Below are 11,952 nucleotides of genomic sequence, written 5' to 3'. Positions count from 1 at the left end.
GGTGAGTATCTTATTTTAAATATTTTATAAACACACTATTTGTCGTATAAGACGCACCAACTTTTCCCCCCCAGTTTTGGGGAAGAAAAATACGGCAAAAAATACGGTAATAGGCATTTTATTGAATATACCATTCTCCGATATAGTGGCTGCATTTGTTTTCTTTTTTCAGGCTAACTATAAGTCCTGAAAGTATAGAAAATTCCTTTTGATACTATTAGTATACCAGTATCCCTATAGCTTACTGTGTACTGAACTAAAATTTCAAGCAATGTTATTAGCCTTGCCAGCTTTCTTTTGTGAAATACATAACACCTAACCCTACATATGAAGGTAAGGAGAGGGGGAAGATGTTTATAATCCGAATCAGGAATGCAGCCAAGAGTGGCATGTTGGTCTTCCATAGATATAGTACAACCAGTGAATGTTAGCACCCTTGGAAAGGTAGTATGTCACTGGAAGGTAAAAAAAAAAAAAAGTATGAAGTCACTACCTCTAAGGATTGGTAAGGGGCAATTTAACCATTTTCTATGGGTTTACATAGAACAGTAACTTTTTGTTTTCCTAAATAACATGGCACCTACAGCTAAAGTTTAATTTGTTAGTATTTGCCTTCTCTTGCTACTCCCTTGCTGCAAGGCAAGGTAAGAATGGATAAGCACTTGCCACTGAGGATAGCTAGGAATACGGGGTTGGGTGACCACCCACTAGTCATTTTTTATCAATTCAGCACCAGCTATTGCACTTTATCATAGCTTTTGATAGTGTGTAATGCATTAGGTCTTTTGTTTGCTGGTTAATAAAGTTGCCTTTCACCTGATTCATGGGCTCCTGTGCATATATATTGTGTGCATATCTCTTCAGTGAGAAGAGATCCAAGCTAACCTTGGTATGGATAATAATGCCACATTCCACTATTGGTAAGAATATAAAATTTACAAAAACATTGGAGTTTTAAGGAGAGTGTGGAGAACTCTGCTTCTCATCCTTGATTGGCTTCACAGCTGGTATATACTGCCTTTGTTTCCTATTTTCATGCTGCTTTTATCATTCTCTGCCTTTGGGAGTCCTGCTGCTACCACCAGCCACTACCCTTGGTCTGTGTGTCCCACCATCTAGGTTTAAGTGCACCCGGGCAATCTTTTTTGAATACTTTTTCCTCCTTAAGAGCTATTACTCCTGAAGAAGCAGACCCAGCTCTGTGAAAAGTGTGAAATAACCATACCTATGAACAACGGGTCACCAAATCCTCCTGCAGAGAAATGTCTTCACATCTGTTCACATGATATCTTGAACCCTGTCATTTCTGACCCTATCACATTATACATGATTGATGATCTTTATACAACCCCTAGACTTTTAGTTTGAAGAAATACTTGAATCTATATGTCTTTTAATGTTATAGTAATTATTTGTTATGTCCTCTTTTAAACTATTGTTTTTGATGCCTTAAAAGTCCAATTTTTTTCACATTACATTGGCAAAACCAAGATGTGCACCACAACCTACGGATACAAGCCAGTCCCCAGGTGGTAGCAATTGATATCCATTTTGTTTTGTGTAAGACTGCAAGAATTTCGTGAATGTTCACAGCAAATTCTATGCTCAGTCCCTGGAAAGTAGCTGTAAATCACAGTTGCACAGTAGCATGAACACAAATCACTAACACAATGCAGTCCAAAGAACCTAGTTGCTGCAATGACTGAAATGTTACGTAGGTGGAAAACCTTTACGGTAAGCGTGATTGACTCTTCACAAGAAAGCAATTATACTAAAATGTGTTTATTTTTTCTAATAAACATTGCTTCTGCATCCTGAAACTTATAGAAGAAAGTCCTAGGGGTATCTGTAACTGTACACTGTTTATTTCTGTTGAGAAAAATGACTTTTTCTGCTAACACTGTTGTTTATGATTACAGGATTATTGTTCTGTGGTAGGCACATTGCTGGAAGTGATACTAAACTTCTATGCAGTACAAATCATGAATCACATAGCTCACTTTTCACGCATTATTTGTTACTGTAATGAATGAGATGGATGTTTATATTTTGGAAAAAAGCGTACCTGTAGCTATACTTGCCATAAAAAAACTAAAATATCTCTGGGCTGCAATGAAAAAACAAAATTAAATCCCAAAAGTCTGTAAAGCTGCTCTACTTTCAACCAAGTGTGCTCACAGCTCTGTTATGGCTCCCACTAAATATGTTCAATACACTTTTGAAAAGACATGTGAGCCATTGTTGGCATGCCTTCCATTAGGGCAGCCTTTTTACCCCCAGCTGTATAAATGGTGAGTAATATGCTTCGGAATAATCTGCAGTATGCTGCTATGGTGCATTTGGGATACCAATATAAATGAAAGGCAAATCAGCAGACTAACATATGTGATATGTATTGCTGTAATGCATGCGTTTTTAAATTAAAATGAAAGCACTTATGCAATGTGAGAATTAACCCTGATTTTCATTGCTGTAAGTGCAACTCATGCAACTGTTTTATTTTTTATAGTTAAACATATTGAAATGCATTTGAGTCTTTGAGCCTTTATCTGTTTTTGCTGTACTTGTATTTTGATAGGACCTCCTGGGAACTGAAGGATCTAGTGTCGAGGTCAACTCGTCATAATATGAATTTTTTCCTTTGCAATAGTCCAAACTTCCTGATTTTGGGTAAACCTTGGACTGTGAGCAATTACCGTTGCTTTGGGCTTTTGACCAGTGTTTCTCGACTAGAGTTTCTTCAGAGGTTGCTAGGAATGTTTTGAACAACAAGCAATTTGTGCCTTTCTCTTGGCTATCTGTAAGGGTGACATTCCTTATAATGGCCAGCAATGTAAGAGGAATTCTTCACACTAATCACCACACTAATGTATTTTGAATTGTGGATATAGTAATTATACCAGGAGTTTCCTGAAGACCTGAAAGTTATTTCAAGGGTCCCCCCATGTTAAAAAAGTAAAGAAAAACTGCTAGAATATTTTTTAATGCCTAGCCCCATGATATTGTTCTTCTTGTTCTTTCCCTATACTCTACAGCAAAAAAAAAAAACATAAGGACATAACCGCAATTTTAAACAGATTTATTTTGTTATCCCAGGTTTTGTTTTTAAAAACTATACAAAAGAACCCATTGCCCTTCTTCCATCACCCATTACATGCTAAGGAAATCCACACTCCTATGTGAACAGGACCTTGGCCGCAAGGGGTGAAGTGGGCAAAAAACTGAAAGAATTGTTCTAGTAATCAGATTGTTGTAGTTTAGTTTCATTAGCAATGCAAAGCATTTTACATACATCAGCTCTGGGAAAACAAGAAAGTTATCTGAAAACAAAGATAAGAATTCATGTTTTTAAGACTGAAGGTTGCAATGCTCTGGTGTAATGCAGTACAGTGTGCAGATAACATGAATCGAAGAAGCAGGTGCTGACCCGGGAGTATGTTACTGGAGTAATAGAAGATTATATCCTCCGATGTTTTGTGAGGCTCATGGGAAGCAGATTAGGAGCCCGATTTAACTGGGGCATGCAGTAAAATCTTTAAAAAGGGATGTTAGTTTGTACCATGTTGTTTTATAACAATACACAGTGTTACACAACATTTAGTATTTCTATTGTCGAAGTAGAACTTTATTGTGGAATCTGTGTGTATAAAAAAACAAATAGAGGATAATGGACACCAAAAATGACTGTGTTTTTCCTACAGCTGAATTTTTTCCATAACTTACTATGCCTTGTCTTTCAATATATCTGTGTATGAGAAAATAGCCATCAGCATAGTATTTTTTATTATGTTATCTGCAACCATAGACCTGTTTGTGGTCACCTCATCCTATTCTAAAACTATAGAAAAAACACTGGCAATGGACTTCTATGGACCGTTTTTAAAGAAGATAGATGACAACAATTAGAGCCCCATAGAAGTTATTGGGGCTGCACTGTGGGAAGGCAGCCAAAAAACAAAAATGATTAAAATCTCAGTAATTAGAGTACTTAGGTGCTCTAGAGCTCTGAGCAACTTTAACAAGTTCGCTTACCTGTCATTGTCAGTTTCCTATAACACCCACAACATAAGATCAGTTTTACATGTCAGGTTTTATATCGTTTTTATGGGTTAGGTTAGCCGGGTGGGGGGATAAAAAAGGAAATTGTTCTTTTAGCAATCAATATTTCCAGATATATGCCTGGTCATCTTCTGTGTGCTTTAGTTTCTTCCACCAACCCCTATGTTGTTGTTCTGTTCTGTAGTGATGTAAGAGCTGGAGGGAGGAAGCACATCACACAGAGAAGTACCTGGCACATCTGACATCCAGAAGTGTTGAATGCTGAAGAATGTTCAGCCATAGTTAACCGAATATAGAAGTGATAGATTGCATAGGCAGGGATACAGGTAAGTATTAAAAAACACATTTTAAAAATTTCAAGAAAGGTATGGTAATTGGTCACCACAGGTCTGCATGAACACATGAGCTATTCTGTCTGTGCAAAATATACAGAATGCTGCATTGTATTCCAATTGAATGATAAAGCCCTCTCCTGAACAGAGTAAAACAGAATGTCATTGTAACAAAGAATATTAGTCCAGGGGAGTGCTGTAGCAAATTGTCAGCATGAGACAAAAAAGTAAATTATAGGACATACAAAGAAAGCAGTGCAAATGAGGGATTCTTCGGTAAAATATACCAAGCAGGGTGAAACTTTGATGGAAGGAAAGGGTCACCTCTCACCTCACTGGTCCCCAACCACTGACAGAGAAATGTACATATATTGCCAAAATATGAGAACACTTCTCCAAAATATTGAATTCAGGTGTTTCTAGTGAGTTTACTGTTCTAGAATGAAAGTGTTAGTGTCTACCCCAAAGTTAGCTTCATCATGGTTTGATGAAATTGATGTGGAGGAAATTGAATGTCCTGGCCTCAGTTCTATTACGACCTATAGGATGATTTCTAATGTTAATTGCAGTCCAGATCTTTTGCCAAAACTTAGTATATGACTTCACAAATGTTCTTTAGCCTGTGTACAAGTTCCCACAGACACACTGCAAGCTCTTGTGAAAAGCCGAAAAGGAGGGCCAACATCATGACATTGCCCCTGGTTTTGGAATCTAATAAACTGATATGGATGCAATGGTTAGGTGTTCCAAAACTTTTAGTGATAAAATGGAGGATTCTATTTCACTTAAAACAATATTTTGGATATAAGGGAATATGAAGGGTGACTAGCGATAAATTGTAAGGCTGTTTTTTTGGAGACCTGATCTGTTTTGGAAGGATCAAATGTGTTGGTAAATACCAATTAGGAGTGCAAACGATTTATCCTGTTTGCAAATGAGGCAATCTGAGGAGCATAAGGAAGATCAGGAGTGCCAGTGCTAGGTTATCATAGGGGTAAAAACAGAAACTCGATCCTGTGTAAATGATCGGGGGAAACATTTACAAGGGTTTAATTCACACATGTGTGCACTGTTTTAGAATTTCCAATTGATTTCCAATGGTCAACACAGGGAAACATTTATAAGGTGATCCGTTTATGTGTATTAGGCCTAAAGGGCACTGGAGAGCATTTAACAAATATGTCAGCTCAACATTCATTTCTATGGATAAGGGAGAAGAATGAGGCAGTGCAGGCTAGAAAGTTAGTCCTGAATTATCAGTAGGGTAGCAAATTTTCTAACCTGCAATGCTTAATTTCCTATAACATCCACAGACATACGATCAATCCAAAAACATCCAGTTAAATTAATTGACCCCCAAAAAAATGACAGTAGACTGCACTGTGAGCCCCTTTAAGGGACAGCTAATGACCTGACTATAGACTTTGTAAAGCACTCCGTAATATGTTGGTGCTATATAAATTCAAGTATTAATAATAATGATTGTTATGGCCAAATTGGACAACTGTCATCTAATGTCTATAGGAACCCTAAGACTGTTACAAGTGGAATGAAAACTTACCATGGGCAAAACCTACAGACATCCATCTTGCGATCATATCTGCAGTCTGTGACACCACAACAGAGAAAAATGCCTGTAATGATAACATATATATCACATAAATAGCAAGACTTACAATAAAACACTAATTCATATACAAAAAAGTGCACCCAACAAAGAAAGTGAGGATATCACTTGGTCCAAGTATAAACAAGTGCTTTAGCTATATAATCTGTTTGGTTCCTGTGTCAAGAACCCAAAGCCACAATGGTATCACTAGTCCATGTACCAAGTGGAAAGTAGCTGTCATAATTCTACCTAATATGCCTTGGAATTCACTTGCAATCTGGCAATCAACTGCTGTAATACTGAGGCTAGTGTAGAAAAGTCATACAAAAGCTTTCTGGGGGTTTGATTATTCTAAATGGACAGATGATGAACATGTGACTATGACAATAATGTATTTATTATTATTATTATTATTATTATTATTAATAATATTATTATTATTATTATTATTATTATTAATAATAAACAGAATTTATATAGCGCCAATCTAGGTGGTGGGGCTCACACAGTAGGAGGGGAGATATGGAGTGATGGGTAGAGGTGAGTGTTTTAAGAAGAAGAAGATGGGTGGGCGAGTCAGAAAAAGTGTGTTTTGAGTGCTCTTTTAAATGAGTGGAATGTAGGAGCAAGCTGAATGGAACGGGGACCATTTCAGAGAATCGGGACAACTCTGGAGAAGTCTTAGACCCATACACGTGATGCGGTTATGAGTAAGAAAATCTAAAGCAAACAAATCAAAAATATATATTTTTCTGCTGGCCTAAATTTCCCATTACAAGTAGTTTACAAAGAAATACATTTTGTGTTATACAATAAACCAGGCAAACATTTGTCTTTAAACTAAACTCGAACTTCAAATGGTCAATCTAGAAAACTCACCAATAATCTATCAGGGTGAGTAGAATTGATGGATGGGAAGTGTTCCTTAATAATGAAATCCACTAGTTGCCTGAAAAATTAATAAACTAAATAAATCAAAAGTAAAATAGTGATAAAAAAATCAACATGTATATATGTGACTAGTCAAGTTCTGGGTCACCCTGGAGGCTAAGAAAATAGAGAGCGGTTTAGGACCCTCCCTAGCCAGTTACTGAACAAAAAAGGTTTAGCAGTATACAGTAGAGGTCCTTCCTCTGCTCCTTCCACCTGTCAGAAAGCATTAAGACAGATTCGGGTACTTTTGCAACTGTATTTGAACCTCTATTTTAAAACTTCAAATGTTGTAGGCTATGCTGAAGCCTCATTATATTTTCAGACCTTTATCAATGTTATAATTTAACCTGGTTATTTTGTTAAATACCATTACTTCCATTGAAAAAGGTGACAATATTTACTTGCTGCATTACAATACAGCAACAAGGAAGCAATATTATTTGTGTTTCACCTTGATCAGTTGGATGGGCTACACCACCATTGTAGACTGTAAATTCTCATATGCCTTAATAATATGTAATGTAATGATTCTAATGGATTCACTATAATTATTCATATTTCTAATGAATTCTTAACTTCAAAAGCACTTCCGAGGAAGCAGAGGAGGTAGCTGTGAAACGTGCGAAACGTGCCAAGATTGGATGGGTTTTGATAAATGCAATTACATCCCAATGTGCTAATGTTAATGTTACATTGAAATATGATTGGATTAAATAATATTTTATGAACAAGTGATGTTTTTAATTATGGTGTCATTACAGTCCCGAAAGTATCTTTATATTTTTTGGAGTAAGAAATTGTATGATTGTAAAATATGGCACCATGATAGTATACTTCCATCATAAACAAATAAAATAAATTCTTTTTTAGCTATCATCACAACTGGAGTTTATTCTGCTTATATTTTGGGCTCCCTGGTTTCTATTTTTTCCCTTTCATCAACATACTAAAACAATTAGTAAGGATATTAGGATGCCATTCATTGATTACTAATGTGGTAATGCCCACATGAAATGCTGGGCCACTAAAACTTACTAATATAAAATAAAATCAATAAAACCCAGGGGTCAGGGACAGTCAAAGCGGAGAGGAAAGGGCCAGATGAAGCTAGATGTCCCTCAGCAAGGATATGAGGGGGTCCCGATCTAACTTGCAGCAGCTTTCAATGCACAATGTGAAATACATTATGAAGTGAAATCATTATAAGCAATTGCAGTATAGTAGAGGAGTCTGTATAACTTAGCAAGGCTTTGACTTTGCCTTTAGAGCTTTACCTTAGCAAGTTAAATTCCCCAGTATTGGCCAAAATTTCAAGTGAACCAATCCGGAACCACGATTTTGCAACTCTTAATACCATTGCTCCTGCACAAAACATAAATACTCAAAATTATTACATTTCACCCATTTCTACAAGTAATTATCATGGATAATTTCATGATAAAAATTGTAAAAGCCAGATCACACTTCTGTTTTAGGTGGGATGGTACTCTATGCCAGTGGTACCCAACCTTTTGCACATCGTGGACCACTAAATGCACAGATTCCAAACCACGCATGCGCGGGGAGCCGTGTGTCACTCAAAGGGAAAGAAACTTCCCCCCAAAGTGATGACATGATGCCAGAACCCCCCACTCTCCCATCTCAGGTCTGAGCCTGCGATGAGAAAGTAGGTGGGTTGTATCCAGAGCTGTAGCCCCCCGGGGGTTGGGGACCTCTGCTTTATACCACCTGGTCAAGATTTTGTATCCAATTTCCTCGTATGCAGAACTGATAGAGGAGGATTGCGCTATGGAAAGCTACTGATCTCTCTGATCTGGTGTAAAGGTAACATTCAAGTCTTGGACCCATTTTGTTACATATGGGGGGGTGTATTCCGACTCTGGGGTTATCAGAATGGAGTATAGGTAAGACGTCAAATGTCTAACTGGGCCCTGTTCAGTACATAGGGATTCCAATTCCGTATACGCCTTCCGATACATGGCATACTCATTTTTATAAACAGCTCCTTTAGTTTCTATCATTTATTTATAAAAAGTGTGTGAGTATTTAATTTCCTCCGAAAATATTACTAAAATATCCTAATAAGTAATATTAACAAATATACTGATTGTGCAACTGAAAACCATTAAGGCCCCATTAAGGCCCCATTAAGCCCAATTGTACATTTTAAAATGCACTCCAGTGTGCTATGGAAATGTGTTTCATGTCCAAAGAGCTGTATGAAATTGTTCTATAAAAAAAAAAAACCTGGAGCAAAGTCTGGTCCTGTGACCTGTCAAATGATGTGATAGCCCTCTCCTTCATTTATGAGGTTCTCCCCATTTCATTATGCACACCATGAATTCTAGTAATTACTCCTCTATGCTACACAATTATGTAGGCACCCTTTAAAAAAAAAACAAAATAAAAAAAACCTACCCCGTTCTTTTTTCACATTTCCATTGTAGAACTGGTCTCTCCAGACGCCATCATTGCTCACAACAAGGCTGTTAAGGTAAGGTAATAAAGGTAATAAAACCAATATTTACATCATTTGCAGCAAATTAAAATTGGCATTCATGGGTTTAGAAGTAGGGTGTTAATGAAGTCAAAAATACAGTTTTTCTCTGCACCTGGCTTCCATGGGAGTGTTTGGGGAGATTACTGCACAGACATCACATCATTCTGTAGTCTTTCTAATATTGTGGATGCTGCTGAGGTTTGGGGGATAAATTATATAGCTGCACTACCAAAAAGCAAACACGGCACATATGTAAAGAACAGTGATGAGTTCTACAAATGTATCTAAAGGCTGGTATAAAAAATGTTCTGTACACACGAACAAAAATAATTGCCAGGAGCACTACAGATTGTTTTTTTCTGATGAAGCAGAGATAACTTTGGGGCTACACAATGCAAATAGCAATATTAGGCAGCATGCTTGGCTTAATGGCTAGGTCTCTTACCTTTGCAGAACTAGGTCACATGTATAAAAATCTCAGCCAGAACACTATCTGCAAGGAGTTTGCATGTTCTCTCCATCCCTCCTATTGTGTGCTAATTCCCTCACCTACTAGATTGTAAGCTCTTAGGGCAGGGTCCTCTGCTCCTGTGTCACTGTCTGTATTTGTTTGTCATTTGCAAACCTTATTTATTGTACAGCGCTGCCTAATATGTTGGGTCTATATAAATCCTGTTTATAAAATAATAGTAATAATAATGTTTCCCTGAGCTTCCTCCTACATCCCCAAAACATGCAGTTAGGTTACCTGGCTTTCAGTCAAAAAATTGCCTTTAGACTGCCTTTAATGTTGCATAACATATGACTATGGTAAGAACGCCTCTAAATGACCAGTTAATGGAATGACAATCGAATTTGTAATGCGCTGTGTAATGTGTCGGTAAATAAATACAAGTAAATAAAAATATTGGCCCCAGGTTATGAATAACCCCCAAAATTTTAAATCCACAATATACATAAGTCTATTCTAGTCCTATATTATGCCGATAAAGCCCACCATATAATGTGAGTGCTTAAGTAGCTAGCCAATGATAATATTAAAACCATAATATTATGTTGAATTCTTTACTGGCTCAAACAATAACCACTAACATTGAAACACAATGTTTCAGAACCTTGCAGGGCTCCCTAATGAAAGGATTTGTGACAAAAATACCTATTTTGCTATATATTCCCGAATGAATGGGCTCTGCGAGGATGTGAAACATTGCACTTTTTTGTTGGTCAGTATGCAAGCCTTTAACCTCCCTGGCAGTATGATTATTGAGGATTTTTAAATGCAAAAGCGGTGCATTTAAAACTTCTGAGAGCCTGGGACTCGCAAAGCAGATGCCCGGCCGGCAATTGCTTCCCCTGGCCTAGAGTCCCCAACGTTCACACACTGGGGACGCAGATGCCTGCCAGGCATCGCCAGGTTGCACAGGTGCCCGGCTGGCATCGGCAGAAAAAGAAGACGCCGGACATCGCTGGAGGACACTGCGGGCACCGCTGGAGGACATCGCCTGAACTTGGGAACAAGGTAGGGCTTTTAACTTCCCTGGAAATTCCACCCCGAGTGGGGCTTGGGGTTACCGCTTTTGGTATGGAAAATCCACCCTGAGCCACACTCAAGAATACCGCCAGGGAGGTTAAAGAATCTTCAGTGATGGTGTGCCGGTTTTATTATACAAACCTGTATCTTGCAATATGTGCACAGCTGTTTTGAACAAAGTTTCTGACTACAGATTTTTTGATATATATAACTCCTGTTCATGGATAAGGCCAGACACTAAAGTGAATCTGTTGTTTTTATTTTTTCTTGTCAAAATGCAGGATCACTTTAATGCACTATTTATTTCTAGAATATAAATATGTAACTTGCAGCTCGGCTGGTGGGAATCCCCAGGTAATGCATGGCCTCACTACACAGAAACTCTCTTACAGAAGAGCGGAGTACAGCTCTCCCATCTCCATCCCTACAGAGGAAATAATAAACCAGCAATATTACTGTTTTAGAATTGTATACAGTGAGAGATAATAAGGACATCTTATAGCAGGAACAAAGTAACAAGAAAACAACCTCTGTATATGTAATACTATACACTCATTCAATCTGACTGTTCAATTAGATGTGTTTATATTACCTAGAATATGGTGTTTTTCCTGATCCTTTCAACTGAAGTTCCCATCTCTCTCCAAACCTACAAAACAGCATTACAAAGGGCTAACAAACCCCCAATTACAGCAAACATAATATATAGAGAATGCACAGCGCTGCATAATATGTTGGCGCTATAGAAATCTTGTTTGATATTATTATTATTATTATTAATAATAATAATATTATTATTAATAATAATAGAGAATAGATCTTTTATTAAAGTGATGGGGATGAGGGACAAAATCGCAACAAAGTTTATAGAATTAGAGTACGCACAAAGCAAGGATTAATTACCTGTTAATGTAAGTAGCTATTAAATGTGCTCGTCCATCTCCCAACTGACCAGCCCAAACACCAAACTATTTAGGAAAATAACACA

At 37.4% G+C, this 11,952-nt stretch overlaps 1 protein-coding gene across 1 annotated transcript in view; it reads right to left on the bottom strand.

Annotated features, from left to right (window-relative positions):
* Positions 1-11,952, bottom strand: part of LOC140332112 (protein adenylyltransferase SelO-like) — a 38,295-nt gene that overhangs the window by 15,104 nt on the left and 11,239 nt on the right. Inside the window, 7 exon segments of the mRNA XM_072413407.1 lie at positions 5,953-6,025; positions 6,880-6,949; positions 8,208-8,295; positions 9,352-9,421; positions 11,292-11,388; positions 11,557-11,613; positions 11,868-11,932. Coding sequence (XP_072269508.1) covers positions 5,953-6,025; positions 6,880-6,949; positions 8,208-8,295; positions 9,352-9,421; positions 11,292-11,388; positions 11,557-11,613; positions 11,868-11,932 — 520 coding nt within the window.

This window comes from Pyxicephalus adspersus, chromosome 5 (assembly GCF_032062135.1).
Source record: "Pyxicephalus adspersus chromosome 5, UCB_Pads_2.0, whole genome shotgun sequence".
Classification (NCBI taxonomy): domain Eukaryota; kingdom Metazoa; phylum Chordata; class Amphibia; order Anura; family Pyxicephalidae; genus Pyxicephalus; species Pyxicephalus adspersus.
Note: the sequence above shows the minus strand (reverse complement) of the source record. Positions and strands in the feature narration are given on the sequence as shown.